General features: G+C 55.6%; 1 protein-coding gene across 1 annotated transcript in view; it reads right to left on the bottom strand.

Moving 5' to 3' along the window:
* Positions 1-36: 36 nt before the first annotated feature.
* Positions 37-15,510, bottom strand: part of LOC119095925 (annexin A4-like) — a 20,438-nt gene continuing 4,964 nt past the window's right edge. Inside the window, 9 exon segments of the mRNA XM_037218777.1 lie at positions 37-75; positions 467-540; positions 543-647; positions 2,148-2,321; positions 5,930-6,002; positions 8,472-8,551; positions 9,112-9,298; positions 9,300-9,317; positions 9,771-9,947. Of these exon segments, the coding sequence (XP_037074672.1) occupies positions 37-75; positions 467-540; positions 543-647; positions 2,148-2,321; positions 5,930-6,002; positions 8,472-8,551; positions 9,112-9,298; positions 9,300-9,317; positions 9,771-9,947 (927 nt within the window).

Here is a 15,510-nt window from a genome sequence, read left to right as displayed (position 1 = left end):
CGCGCGGACGGTGTGTCCTCATGTTGCCCTCCACGATCATACCAGCGCCCTCCTGTAGTCGCCAGACGTCTCGCTCTGGAAAAGGACATGGGGGGTCAGGGCTCATAGTGAGCGTGGGGACCCCACTCCACCGTATGACAAAGAGACACTGATGCAGCATGGGTTGATGGGAGCGGTGGTCAACCGCCGAGAAGGCCTGAAAGAAAAAAACCCATCATACCAACGGATTAGTCATTTGAGCGAGATGGTAAATCAAGATGATTCGGGTGTGCTGTGGGACAAAGCAGTGCATCTTCTTTGTCCCACATCACACACAACTAGAGCAAGTCGAGTGAGCTACGAAAACGCGATGTTGCTCTCGACGGAGTTCGATGGGCGGTCGAGCTGCTGCGCCAAGCGTGGAGGGTAGCGTAGCTCTCTCCCCACCGTCGCCTGCGCCGGGCTTTCTCTCGCACGGCCGACTCACCGCCACGTCCTTCTCCAGCGTCTTGCCGTACAGCTTGAGGTACTCCTGCTTGATGTTGGCCAGGTCGTACTCGCGCGCGACACGATCAGGCGGATGAGGTCGTTGTCGCGGGTGCCGAGCCCCTTCATGGTGTCACGCATGCGCTCGGCGAAGTAGGCCGTCCGATTCAGCGAGCTCTTCACTGCGGGACGCACGGGAGTCAGCCGGGCACGGAAGGGGCCGGGAGGGGCACGGAGTCAGCCGGACACGGGAGGGGAACGGGAGTCAGTCGGGCACGGGAGGGACGGAGTCAGCCGGGTGCGGAAGGGACGGGAGGGGAACAGGAGTCAGCCGGACACGGGGGGGACGGGAGTCAGCCGGGCACCGGAGGGGACGGGAGTCAGCCGGGCACGGCGGGGGACGGATGTTGGCCGGGCACGGCAGGGGGCGAGGTCAGCCGGGCACGGGAGGGGACGGGAGTCATCCGGGCGCGGGAGAGGACGGGAGTCAGTCGGACACGGGAGGGACGGAGTCAGCCGAGCGCGGGAGGAGACGGGAGTCAGCCGGACACGGCAGGGGACGGGGGGGGGGGGGGGGCACGGGAGTCAGCCGGGTACGGCAGGGGCACGGAGGGGACGCCAGGGAAAGAGTGGTTCAAACGCGGGCCAGAGGCGGGAGACAAACTCAGGTCAGTGACATAGGAGAAGGATTTCTGTCCTTGACCGAGTATGATGCACCCAGGCCCGTAACAGAACACCGTTCAGTGCAGGAGGGTAGTCCGCAAATTGAGTTGTCGGGGGGGGGGGGGGAGGCGCTGATAAGCAAAAATGACTCAACACACCTCAAAGCCCCTCCCCCCCCCCCTCCACTGAATGGGAAACTGTACCTCTCGATCAGAAGCAGGAGACGGGCAAAAGTCGATGGAAGATAGGGGCAGGTGCCGATCAATGACAGAGGAGGTAGCTGCCGATGGGGGTCGAGAGTAGGGGTGTAGTTTCACAAAGTGAGTTGGGTACTGAACAGCAAAGAATGACCCAGCTAAGCCCCAAAATATGCCAGCAAAATAGGTTTTTCCCAGATCTGGTCAACTTTCTTCCCAAAGTTGAGGGCATGGAGCCCAAGTTGGGCGGGGGAGGATGAAGCTTCCCCACCCCAGCTCAAAAGGGAACTACACCATTGGTGGAGCGTTGTGTATCAAATGTATGTGGGCAATGTGCATAGGGATATAGACATGGACCCGGGATACGAGATGCGATTCTGACAGCGACGAAAGTGGACAAGGGTCGGCAACAAAATCGCGCGCTCCTATCGTACCAGTGCCATAACCGGAGCGTGCGGGTAAGCGGCTTGCTACCTGCCGCGGTTTGGTTTTCCCCTCAACCGAGATGAGAGGTCGCGACACTGGATGACACAGCAGCAGCCTCGCTCGTCAGGCCAGCCCAGCGGCAGTCCGGGCCGCCGGCACGCTCACCAACCGCCATCAGAGCCTGGCGGTAATCCCCGCTCGTCAGGCCAGCCCAGCGGCAGAGCGAGCGGCCGGCACACTCACCAATCGCCATCAGCCTGGCGGTAGTCCCCGCTCGTCAGGCCAGCCCAGCGGCAGAGCGAGCGGCCGGCACACTCACCAATCCCATCAGAGCCTGGCGGTAGTCCCCGCTCGTCAGGCCAGCCCAGCGGCAAGCGAGCGGCCCGGCACACTCACCAATCGCCATCAGAGCCTGGCGGTAGTCCCCGCTCGTCTCCGACTCGATGGCCTTGATGAAGCCCTTCTTGGAGATCTTCTCGTACTCGGCCATGATGGCCTGCAGCTGAGCAGGGTTCTGCGTCACCAGGATCACGTTGAACGTCTCCTCGTCTGTGCCCAGCTTCTTCTCGCCTGAAGAGAGATGGTGCTGTAGCGCCACTTGGCCAGCGGACTCGCAGCACACACTGGCGTGAAGTCACGAGGTGGGTAAGTGCAGGGCAGTGGCAAGAAATTCGCTGAAATAAACGCTACCACCGGTATGACGCATGGATGCCGCCCACATGGTATGCATTGTATGCTATTGCCATCCTATTCGGATCTAGCCTTTCATTAGATTATCGGAACGAATTAGATGTTTACCAGATACCAGATTAACAGGTCTGGTCGGGGTTGTGTTCTCTGGGAAGACTCCATACTACTGATACGTAAAACAGCGTCCATTATGGACCACGGATGTTGATTTTCCCAAATGAATGCTGAGGGGGGAGGGGGCAGGATCGCGTCGGGTCAGATAAAAAAGAGTGTTGTCAAAGCATGTGTTTGTGGGGCATTGCTCATGTGTTCAAATTATGAGCTTTTACACGCTGAACTCAGCCGTGCCAAACGATAACTAGTGAACAACACGTACACGAATGGTGAAGTCGACAGATAAATATATCACTTGCTTATCACTCGGACCACCGTCAAAAACCTAGAATATTCCAGCCCCACTATCATTAAAAATTATTTGTCGAGCGTACTCTCGCGTCTTACATTCTGATGTTTAATGTGTTTAAGAGTCTGTTTCACTAGTCGCATGTTGTACAATGGTAGTTGCAAGTGTACTTTGTTTTGCATGTTGATGATGGATGCTGAAGTAATGTGCTAAATTTGTCGCGTGTCACGATCATTAAGCCTCAACCTCAGGGGAGTAGTTTCGCAGGACGCGTTTGTGTGATAAGCTGGGGAAAATGACTAAACTTACCCAAAATGTACTATAACAGGTTCTTCCCTGGATTTGACTCGCTTCTTTCTCAAAGTTGAGGGGAGGGGGGGGGGCTAGACTGAAAAGAAAACCACCGAACAGGAAACAGCTGAATAAGGAACGACTAAAAATGAAAACCGAATGGAAAACACATGAATACAAAAGAGCTGAACACAACTGAAAAGGAAGCCACATCTCCGCTCCATCTCGCTGTCTCGCTCTTCCTCGGAGGAAGATGTCGTCGTCGGGCAGCATAATATTTTCTTTCTTTTTTAGGGGGCGTTGACGGTCGACGCCGGCTTTCAGTTATCAGCATGGGGCTGATGTAGCACATAGGCCGTTGTCAAGTGACTTAAGATGTTGTTTCGCGTGCACACCTTCGGGATTTGTATGCTTTCCTTATCGTGCCGCGGCAACTTGGAGCCGCCTGCCCTCGACCGCCAATCTGTCTTCATCTCTGAATTCTGAGGGATTAAAAACTCGCATTTCAAAACGCAAATGTTTAGGTGATGCGTCTTAGTTTTAAACCTATGCTGGTTACCTGTGTGACCGCATCGTATTTATTGGATCGTATTTATCGGACCATATTTATCGGATCGTATTTATCGTACCGTACTTTATCATGCTGTATGTTATCATATTTTATAGTCTAGTTCGTAGTATTACATCTTATAGTTAAGTTCGTGGCATCACCTGTTTTGTATAAATATTTTCTTGTGATGTGTTGCAACGAGTGAGTGAGTGATGTAACGACCCTAAGCTAGCAAACGTTGTAACAAGCCGAAACCTGAAAATTCACCCCACGGATGGTTGTGAAGAAAAACAAAATACAATACATCATACAACACCAGGATACAGAGTGGTAGTTGATGCGCGCCACTATTCCAGACTGTCTCGGAAGCCCCTGATCGCAGGACGGGCTTTAGGCTGGAAATCAGCACTCTCAGTAAACTCAGTCAAGTATTCTCGGCACGACTTGTGTAGTTTTGGCGGTGGGCCATTAATGGTCGTTTAATGATCGGTTAATGGTCGTCGGCCATTAACGGCTATGGCTCAGTCGGCGGGCGTCGATCATCGTGCTTTTGAGACTATTTCGTTGAAAAACTGGCGTCGAAGTGGAACGTTAGGCACATGTCAATGGTGCCTTCGTAATGTAGATTCGACTTGTGGGCGACGGCTAGTCGATTCGGTCACGTTTTGTGTGCTAATATGCGACGGGTTTGTTTTCATTGATCAACGGTTCACTGACACGACCAAGTCTTGTTCGTTTTGCAAGCCTTGGATAACACGTTAATGCAGAATAATGCAAATTATTGCAGGCTGTAGAAGTTCAAACATCGCTGGATAAGGTCTTGTAACAAAAATCGAATAGAGTCCGGCAGACATGGATGGTGTAAAAACAATCATGCGGCACGTAGTAAACACAGAAAATGATCGAGCAAATACTGTATGAACGTGGAGGCCTAAAACTGTGACTGGCTTAATCATCTGTACTTAGCTGGACAAGACATTGCGGTGTTCACTGTCTTTGTTGGCTTTCACTATTGAGAGATAGAGACATTCTTATCTCTCTTACATCTCCTACAAACTTCCCCAGAATACTAACAGCCTATAGCTCCCATTCTTAACGTTCTTCTCGCACTAAATCTCCAGAAGGCTAGGGGACGACCGACTTACAGTAGGGGGCCAAGTCAGACCATAGGGGGAAGGGGGAGGGGGGCAGGGGTCCACCCAAAACGATAAAAATCAACACCCGTGTTATTGACGTAAGACAGCATATACAAACTTTTCATAGACTCGAAAGACCAAAGTTGTCAGCCAACACCGAACGCCACGAGCGCAACGCAAGCAGATTGTCCAGCCCCGCAACGACTCTGCGTGATACAGAGTCAACCCCGCGGAGCGGTTGCAGCCTCTGAGACGTAAACAATGACGCCAGAGTCATGCCCAACGGGCTCGCGGGCGCGCGGGCTCTGGTTGGATTGGTGCCATGGGACTCTCTCAACCAAAAAAAAGAAAGAAAAAAAAGATAAAAACAGGCCGTTTCGTAGCTGCGCCCGTCTGAAAGGGTCACTTTGGCTGCCCGGGCTGGGACCGGAGAGCCGGGCGGGTCGGGCAGCTCCAAGGTGGACCGGCGCGGTGCAGCTATGATCGAGCGGGGCGTGTCGGGACGTGGGACACTGCTCCAGGACGAACGGGGTGGAGTTGTGCCGCCTGGGCGTCAGGCTCAGTTGGGACGTGGGACACTGCGCCAGGGCGACGGGGTGGAGCTGCGCCGCTCGGGCGTCGGGCTCAGTCGGGACGTGGGACACTGCGCCAGGGCGACGGGGGTGGAGCTGTGCCGCCTGGGCGTCAGGCTCAGTTGGGACATGGGACAACTGCGCCAGGACGACGGGGTTGGAGCTGTGCCGCCTGGGCGTCAGGCTCAGTTTGGGACGTGGGACACTGCGCCAGGACGCCGGGGTGGAGCTGCGCCGCCTGGACGTCAGGCTCAGTTGGGACGTGGGACACCGCGCCAGGACGCCGGGGTGGAGCTGCGCCGCCCGGGCGTCAGGCTCAGTCGGGACGTGGGACACTGCGCCCGGACGACGGGGTTGGAGCCGCGCGCCCCGGGCGTCAGGCTCAGTCGGGACGTGGGACACTTGCGCCAGGACGACGGGATGGAGCTTGCGCCGCCCGGACGTCAGGCTTAGTTGGGACGTGGGACACTGCGCCAGGACGACGGGCTGGAGCCGTGTCACCTGGGGGTCAGGCTCAGCAGCTGCAGGCTTCTCACCGGCCTTGTAAAGCGCCTGCGCCTGGTTAGCCGCCTTGGCCTGGTCCACCCGGCCCGACTCGTCGCGGTTCGCCTGCCGAGGGTCAGAGATCAGCACGAGCTCGCCTGCCGAGGGTCAAAGGTCAGCACGAGCTGCTTGATGGCGTGGCGGAATGCATGACTTTCTGCGTCGCTTGGCCTGAAGCCCGGACGGTCATAGTGGAAAAAGTACGCATAATAATAATAACCATTTCTCGACAGCAAGTGCCACGACATTTTGACATCATTATTCGCGATGCATAAACACATCTGCGGGAATACGATGCCACTTTAAATTAGTGGGTGAGATTTATCTTTATCATGCTAAAACAATCTATCCAGAGCTTGATTACACAAAGACGTGGTAACTAACGCAACCCAACGTAAACATGATCAGACGAGTGAAGTACACAGCTTCGGTGCTGCATAGAGCTGTAGATGGCCCCAGCTGTCGCCCGATGATGAGCGTCCGGACAACGAGGATACGGGCACAGCACCACAGCCGGCTAGGCCACACTTCTCGGGAGGGGGAAGTGCTTCATAAGGCAAAGCAGACGCGAGGACAGCGTCAAAGGTCAAATCGGTAACAGCCAGAGCGTACTCTGTCCGTCCCAACACCAACGTCACCGAAGCGTCACAAGCAAGCTCTGCAGCATCCTACTCAGGCTGTCGGGGGTGAATGGCTCTGAGAGGCTGCCGACCACAACCAAACGCGTGGAAGCACGCGACGTCAACGCATTAAGGGCATGCGGTACAGCAGTTAGGAGGGATTGCTGATTCACGTAGTGTGCGCCCTTTTTAGTTCAATCGATTCCTATGTTTGCGTTCCTGCCCCGACCTGACACATCCCTATTTCATCAGCTGAATGAGTCACGGCAACTCCGGCACAGCGTTTTCTTGACGATGAAATGAGGGGTGCGCGGCCAAGCACACCCGCTGTTGGTCACGTGCTAGAGGATATGGCGCGCGGTTTTCTGCGTGTCTCGGACCCAGTCCGGGTCATCGGAAATGGCAATGACAAACATGCGGTCCTTCACCTCAGTGCAGTGACTGCACGTTCACACAGCCTTATGAATGGTGGTGGGCTGGGGCGTACGCACCGAGTGTTGTGCTTTCTACACGAGATGGAGTCCTGGTCTCCCCAAGACATTTCTTCTAGGACAGTGCCGCGTTGACTAGTAGTCCGTCCGTCCCTAGTAGCCCCCCCCCCCCCCCTATCCGTTCCCCTAGAAGACCTGAATCTCAGACACTGCTGCGTCCTACCTGCGTGACGCAGCCCCGCAAATAAATCAGAGAATACGCAGCCCTCGTCAGATGTCCTATACGAGCTCTGACTGTATCCGGCCGCCACAACGCCCCCAAACTGCGCGTGGTCGGCTGGCCGGCCGTGTGCCCGCCGTACCACCTCCCTCAATCGCGCTGTCTCCCCAGTCCGCCACCTCCCCTCAGTTGCGCACCTTCCCCAAGTCGCGCCACCTCCCCTCGGTCGCGCCAACCTTCCCCTCGGTCGCGCACCAATCCCCCTCAGTTGCGCTACCTTCCCTCGGTCGCGCCACCGTCCCCTCAGTCGCGCCACCATCCACAAGTCGCGCAGCCTACCTCCCCGCCAGTCGCGCCACCTCCCCAAGTCGCGCCAACTCCCCAAGTCGTCGCCACCTCCCTCAATCGCCGCTGTCTCCCCCGTCGCCACCTCCCTCATTATGTGCCACCTCCCCTCGGTCGCGCCACCTCCCCTCGGCCGCGCCACCTTCCCTCGGTTTGCGCCACCTCTCCTCAGTCGCGCCACCATCCTATCCCCAAGTCGCGCCACCTGCCCTCACCCTGCAGGATGGCCGTGAGCCAGGACGCTTTGAAGTTGGTCGCCTGACACTCTGTAGCGATACGACTGCTCCAGAGGACCGGTGGGTACACTGCAGGTCAGAGCGGACGGGCTGTGACGGTCCCCCCGGGGGCGGCGGGGGACCCGGCCCGGGCAGTGGTGAGAGACAGTCAGGGCAGGCCACCACCCGCGCTCCAGCTGTGCATAGCCAGCAGAGACACAGCATGCGCAGCGCCAACCAGCCGTCGGTGGTTCGGGGAAGGGGGGTGTCCTCAGTGAGCTTGTCTGTATGTGTAGTGTGGGGACGGCAGTGAGATTCCATGACTGGAAAGCGCTGAACGTAGGTTGTATTCCAGCTGCATTCCATTTTTTTCCTTTTTTTTACATTTTTCCATTTTTAACGCAGCGTACTCCGACGGAAGCAAAGCAGTATTAGCAGTAATCAACGTTAATAGTCTGCCATGTATTTTCAGCATATCTTTAGCGTTTTATGTCATATTTGGCATCAAGCATGATGTAAGCGAGTGGGCGAAGGCCCCCACACAGGCAGCTAAATAAGCTTTTACTGCGCACAGCTGTTTGATATGGGTCTAGTTGGATTATGCCTCATTCCCCTCTGTTCGGAGCAGTAATTAGGTGTTTTGCCTAGCCCTCACTCTACCACGCCCAGGCAGGGTCAGAGGACAAAGGCCACCACAACCTTACCTGCAGAAGAGCTGTGAGAATTTTCCTGAAATGGCCGCTCGTCTCTTTATGCACGTCCCTCTCCAAGTTACGATTGTACACTGCAACCACACCAAATGGGCCATGATCACTATAAGAGGCATACTCTTCATTGCTAGATCAGTATAACTGTAAACTCGCTAATACTATCTATCATACTAAAACTATCATCGGTGTCATCGGTAAAACTATCATCGGTGTCATCGGTAAAACTATCATCGGTGTCATCGGTAAAACTATCATCGGTGTCATCGGTAAAACTATCATCGGTGTCATCGGTAAAACTATCATCGGTGTCATATACAGTAAAACGGTGGCTCATTTGTGGACTAACAGTGGCTGCTGCCTAAACCGCGACCCCGTACAATCCCCGTGCCGAAAAGCCATAACGCAGCGGCGATGTTCTCCGCGGTCTTCTCCAGCGCATCGAATACTGACCAGCCCTTTACGTCAGAAAAGCGGGTTGACCCCAACCTCAGCCACGTTCTCCGCCGCTACCCACAGGAAAAGAAACGACCACCCAGTGGCTCATCGCGTCCCCGCACTCCTCCGGACGACATCCGCGAGGACCCTGCCCTGCCGCTAGGTGGGGACACTGCGCACTCGGCGCCGGTCTGCGTACTTCTCTGGTACGTCTCCTTAATTGCGCGGACCTCCGCGTTGCTGTGCGTGCACAGCGTCTCGAACAGCACGTCCTCGTCCGTGCCCAAGCCTTCCATGGCCTTGTACAGCTGCTGCGCCAGGTACTCGTAGGGCGGCATCATCAGACCCAGGATCACGTCCTCGAACTTGCCGCCCAGCTCCGACTTTCAGGTCCTTGATCAGGTCCTGCGAATGGCGGGGGGGAGGGGGAGGGGGGGCGGTCAGGCGCTGGTGGCGCAGGCGGAGAGCGTCGCGAACTGAGGATAGCAACGAAAGCGATGGAGTGGCACAGGCTAGCAATACTATGCCAAACAAAACTGCGTGGAGTGGAAAGTTTTGGCGTGTCCAAAGCGTGCAAGTTTCGTCCTACCTACATCCTACCGGATCCACGCCTCACTCAGGCTTTGGACATGTCACAAACGCCACGCGACATCCGAAATATACTTGCCTCCTGAACTGAAATCAAAAGTTCGTCAGCTGGGCAACGAAAAGAAAACCAAAGTTCAAAAGACAAAACGAAAAGTTCGGCGGAGCGTGACCTTGGCGATCCCACCAATGTCATTATGATCCCTTTTATTGTGATCCCTCATCGCAGCCCTGAGCACCGACCCCCGCGTCGTCAGAACACCGAGCACGTACCCGACCGTAACCGCTCTTGTACTGGACGGCGATCTGCTGGCGCTGTGCGTTGTTCCGTCTGCAGAGCACGCTGATGATGGCCTTCTCGTCCGTGCCCAGGCCCTTCATGGCCTTGCGGAGCGTATGGCCGTCGGCGGCCGGGTCAAAGCCAGAGGCGGCGCGAATTGTCCCCGACAGCTGCGGACAGAGGGCGACACTGGGTCAGCCAGTCGACCCCAGCATCTGGAGGCGCACAAAGCGGGTCAGAGTCCTGGGGGTGTCGGCATGGAAACTAAACACAACGTTTGTAAGATATTTAAGGCGAGGGCTGGAGCCCAACTAGGTGCAGATGGAGCCGCCCGACTTGAAAAGGAAACTGAACGGCTGATAATATTGGTGTGTAGCGCGTGTTTTGATTCCACGTTTTACCCATATTCTAGTCGCTGTTCTTTGGTGGCCCTGTTCACAATTACCCTCCGTAAGTTCCTCAGTACACCTGCGAGGAGCATTTGACATAAATAGGAACAGTACCAATAACATCATTCCTCGTTGAACAACTGGGAAAAAGATATTACTGACATTTTCGCATTCGATAATCGGTCATGATGACCCCCTGCGCGTTCACGTATAGTTGCAGACTTCTTATAAGAATCAATTCATTGATTTCTCTCTCTGAATGGTCCTGTGCTCTGCATACGACTTTGCGTTCCACAAACGCATAAAGGGTTCGTATTTCGTAACTGCCTGAATTCCAGCATATGTATAGTTGGGTCAAAACTGGTCGCCGAAAGGGACCATCTCTGTCTGGTTGCTGACTTCTCGCAGGTGTTCGATGAATATCGGACGAATACGGCACGTGGACTCTGCGACATAGACTATGTCCCTCCCAAGCTTTTGTGCGGTTTCATTCCCTGTCGTAAGCCACATTGCTCTGCGTGCCATCCCCTTGAAACGTCCGAACATTGCGCACACGCAGTCAGCAGCTAAGAAGTTTTGCTTCAAGTAGAGAAAGAGTTGAATGTGTTTGAATATCAAAATACTATACATCAAGACTGCACAATGGCAGCAACGCACCTGGAACTGCGTCTGCAACGGGCTGAGATCAACCAGATGGATCGGTAATACCGCCCCTTGCTGACCTTAGCTCTCGGTCACAAGTGACACCACACAAACTGGCAATCCCTTCTCCTGCCTGGACCGGAGAGTAGATGCAATTACACCCAGCTTGGAAACGTTCTCTGACCGCTTTTCAGCACGTGCCAAACCGAGCGATGAATGCTCCGGGTGTGGTCTCCAGTAACGTACGTGACTCTGACCACCCACCCCAGTTGTCTGGGTTAAGCTGAACGTATACCCATGCTTGAAGAGGGAGGCTCATCTCCCTGGCTACCCGGGTTATAATGCCGCGCATCATAATTCGAGTCGGCTCGTTCCTGACGTTTCCTTCTTCGACCTGCATGGGCGCGCAGGTTACGAATGGATACCCAATGCTCGAGAAAGGCGGCTGCTGCGCTCCAGGAAATGATTGTTAACGGTGATGGGAAGGTTCACGCAGCAGTGGCGAAGTGCTGGAATGAAATGTCTCGCGACGCTTTTGGGGCGACGTGCTGTTCAAAAAATCGCTGGGGCCAGAGGGCGCCAAGCATAAAACCATATAACGGGCATCTAATGGGGGCATGTTGTGGGGGTATAAGGAAATGCATCATGAAATGTTATCGACTTAAGCATTGCACGCTAAAAACACGGCGATGAACAGAGCGTTTGATATGACCAAAACCCGTGAGCTCCGCTCACCCATCCCGCTGCGACGATGCGAACAATAAGGCGCGCCGACTGCACACACAGCAGTCGATCGCAACCAGTCCACCCACGCTCCATATCAGGGCGCCGCCGAACGAGCGTCATCTGACGGATGTGGTCATCTCCTCCCCTGCCCATACGCCCACAACATCCGGCGAGACGTGTGGCCCCGAGATTACCGCGGCGTCATCGCCCAAACCATGCCTGACACGCCACCAGGAGAATGGTGGGCGGCAAGAGTCTTCGGTTCACCCGTGGTAACAACACGTAGCTGATTTTTAAATTCGATCTCGGTGCTGCGGGAGGGAGGGGCAGGAGGAACAAATGCTCCCTCCCGTGCCCCCCCCCTCCCCCCCCCCCACATAACTAACCCACCTCACTTTTTCCTTCCGGTTCGTGTTACCCAGTACACCCACGTTTCGACGCTTCAATAGACAAACTCGGTCAGACTACCATTGGAAATTGCCAGTCAAGGCACAAGACCACCGTCATTTTCAGCGCCGCTTCGCGGCCCACGCCTGCTTTGAGCTCCATGTGCCTTTACCGTCATCGCCACACGCCGCATAGCAACACCCACGCGTCATTCCGGCGCAATTGAGGAGCGGGCCGGCCGTTGGGACGTCCAGTGGTAGCAGAGATGTGTAACCCGTGAAGGTCAGAAGGGTGTGAAAGACAGCCCTATGGTTTAAAGGGCGCGTCAAATACAATGGCTATTTGCGCCCCAGTGTCCACGGCCCTCAGCGTGACAGGCGGCACGGCCCCTCAGCGTGTGACAGGCGGCACGGCCCCTCAGCGTTGTGACAGGCGGCACGGCCCCTCAGCGCTGTGACAGGCGGCACGGCCCTCCGTCAGGCGGACGGCCCTCAGGGTGTGACAGGCGGCACGGCCCCTCAGCGGTGTGACAGGCGCAGCTGTGCTGCTGGCATCCACTTAGGACCATCAGCATGTTGTGCGGACCTCGTGACTGGCATGCCGGGACCCGAGCACCCGAGGATCACGGGATCCGGGGACTAGGGGACCCGGCGACCAGGGGACCAGGGGACTACGTGATCCGGGGAGCAGACAAGCAGGGACACGGGGACCAGATCAGGAGACCAAGGGGCCAGGTGACCCAAAACTCAGCGGCACACATGCGCCTGACCGAACGACTTACTCGATTACAACCAGAAGGTCAGCCAGCAGACGAGGGAGACAAGTAAGAATCAAAACCACCCAGGGCAGACGGTTACGGGAGAGGGAACACTTGAACGCCACAATCACTTCTGAATGTAAAATTGGAAAAGCCCGCACCGTTACACCGTAAGAGATTCGAAAAATATTTTCATCTCTTTTCTAGTGCTCCCCTCGAAAAAAATTGGCGAGATTCAAACAAAAACGTTAACAAACACAGTTAATATCTGAAATTAACATGACGCGAGACAACGAGGCCAGACTCACTGGCTCGCGGCCTGTGTGAGAACGGCAGCCTCCCGCGGTACCTCGGTCCGGCCTTTGACGCCCTCCTTCTGCGCTTCAACCGCGGCGAGCGCTGGCCTCTAGTGACCTGCCCCAAGACGACCGAAAAAACGCGGGGCCGTTTTTCGGCAGCGATGGCCAAATGGGCAAAAACTGTGCGAAGCACGGCGGACGGTCGCTGTGGGCGCCATGCTGTCCTTGTTAAGGTGTTCCTTAAGGGCTTGTTGAGCGCTACGCTAGCGCGCCTAACAAATACAGATACAGATACAGATGCAGATGAGCGCTACAGATACTGGTAGGCAGAACACGCTCCATGCTACGTCACCTGCTTTCCATACTCAGTTTCTTATTCTACTCTAGTATCCGTAGTCCGCACATTCTATCCATCATCCCAGACTTCTTTCCCTTGTCCCCAACATGACCTGATAATCATGTTACCACGGACATAACCATATACCAGAATAACCATATGTGTACTGGGTGAATGTGCATAGGAGTTCAATACAGCTCCGAATGTCCATACAAGCCTGAATAGAACCATCCAGGAGCAGGAATAGGCAGGGCATCCCGTGGTACGCAAGCCAACCCAGGCTACCATCTTACGTAGGAGGCCAACCTGGGAATACGGCCCGTAGTACACAGGCCAACCCAGGCTACCCATCCCATGGCAGGGAGTCTGACTCAGGGTACCGACCCATCTTACCCAGGTCAAGCCCGGCTACTGACATCATTCGTGGCGGTGAATGCCTTCATGTGGCCCGCATGCTGTGCTTGATAACGAGGCCTGCGGGCGCATGGGCACGCATCGCATATATCTAGGTCAATAACCGGCGCACGGCTGCTCTGGTGGCCAGTCGAGCTGTACTGATCGACAGCGTGGCATTCGTGGCATTTCACACGCCGGCTGTTCTTGCAGGGTCCCCCACCGAGTGTTATTTGTTCTGACCTCTGGCTGTCAGTCACCACTGCAGGCCGCCATATTCAGCCAGACCTGCGGGTAGCAGCAGCCAAGCGCTCCTTGCGTCCGGAAACCTGTTGTGCAGTCGCACGCGGTACACTCTCTGACACGAACAAACTGTGTCGGCTGCAATTAAACCCCGGAATGTCAAGAAGCGTACCACCTGTGGAATGGAGTGTGGTCCCCTGCCCCCCCCATCTCCGCACTCCCGGTGCATTGAGAGACGCATGCAGCAATGAATGCAACGCGAGCCCTTGGATGGCGTGGAGGGTTTTGTCTTCAGCAGCTCAGCTGACATATGAACTTAGTCCCCGACACCGCTTGTTAATGCTGTATAACTTGGCACCTTGGTCCCCCGACGCCGCTTGCTGATGCTGTATGATTTGGCCACTTTGGTCCCCACGACATCGCTTGTTGATGTATGATTTGGCTACCTTGATTCCCCGACACCACTTGTTGGTACTGTATAACTTGGCCACCTTGGTCCCCCGACACCGCTTGTTGATGCTGTATAAATTGGCCACCTTGGTCCCCCGACACCGCTTGTTGATGCCGTAACTTGGCCACCTTGGTCCCCCGACACCGCTTGTTGATGCTCTATGATTTGGCCACCTTGGTCCCCTGACATCGCTTGTTGATGCTGCATGATTTGGCGACCCCGAGGAAACACTACGCAAACTGGCCCGAGTTTGCGAGTCTCCACAGCGATTCATGAGCTCCTGGATCGTCAGCAGCACGGGACAGCGGCCCAGACAAGAGCGATATCCGCTGTGGTGAAGCATCCTTCACGCCATTTCCCGCCAGATAAATATTTGCCAGACGATGGGCCAGCAGGGAAACGTGCGATCTTCCCGCGAAGCCGAGGACAGATTATTCCCTGTCTGTTTATGTGTCAGGAAAACTCCACTTGGAAGCAAAATCCTGTGAACATGTCGGTGAAGTACAACGATAGATACGCGCGGAGGCATCGTTCGGGCTCGCAGATGAGCGCTCGTTTGTCAGACGCACAGCGCGTGCAGGTCGTGCCCGCAGCCGAAGGAACGCGCCCAGCACTGGCCACAAGCTCAGGGGCGTCTACGCCTGCCTCTTTGCATGTACCGCCCAAATCGGCCCCATGTTTTGTCTTCACATTCGGGAGCTTCTGGGCACTGAAGTTCCCCACATAAGCGCACCGTTGATACCTATCAAGTAAATCCTAAGCTGGACACCATCCGCCCATTTCTTACATCGTCAATAAACCACATCGCCCACTTCGCGTCCAAGCCAACACAACAACACGCAGAGGATGAAGCGCATGTGCGACTTACGGCAACACACCTCTTTTCATCTCTTTGCGTCATAGGAGACTACCGCGTCTGAAACACTGCAGGGACTTGGCTCCCACAATTACAACCGCGCGCGCCTTTCACTCGGCTCCGCGAGGGGGCCAATGTCCCGCCAGCTCCAGGGCGTGACACGACAGCACTTAGCACTGCCAGGCCGCACCGCTCGTGCAACAGCAGGCGCTCGCTGCCCTGCGCTACTTGCCCGACCCGCAACTGTGTGCCC

Source organism: Pollicipes pollicipes, unplaced genomic scaffold (genome assembly GCF_011947565.3).
Source record: "Pollicipes pollicipes isolate AB1234 unplaced genomic scaffold, Ppol_2.1 Scaffold_4219;HRSCAF=4965_pilon_pilon_pilon, whole genome shotgun sequence".
Taxonomy (NCBI): Eukaryota; Metazoa; Arthropoda; class Thecostraca; order Pollicipedomorpha; family Pollicipedidae; genus Pollicipes; species Pollicipes pollicipes.
Note: the sequence above shows the minus strand (reverse complement) of the source record. Positions and strands in the feature narration are given on the sequence as shown.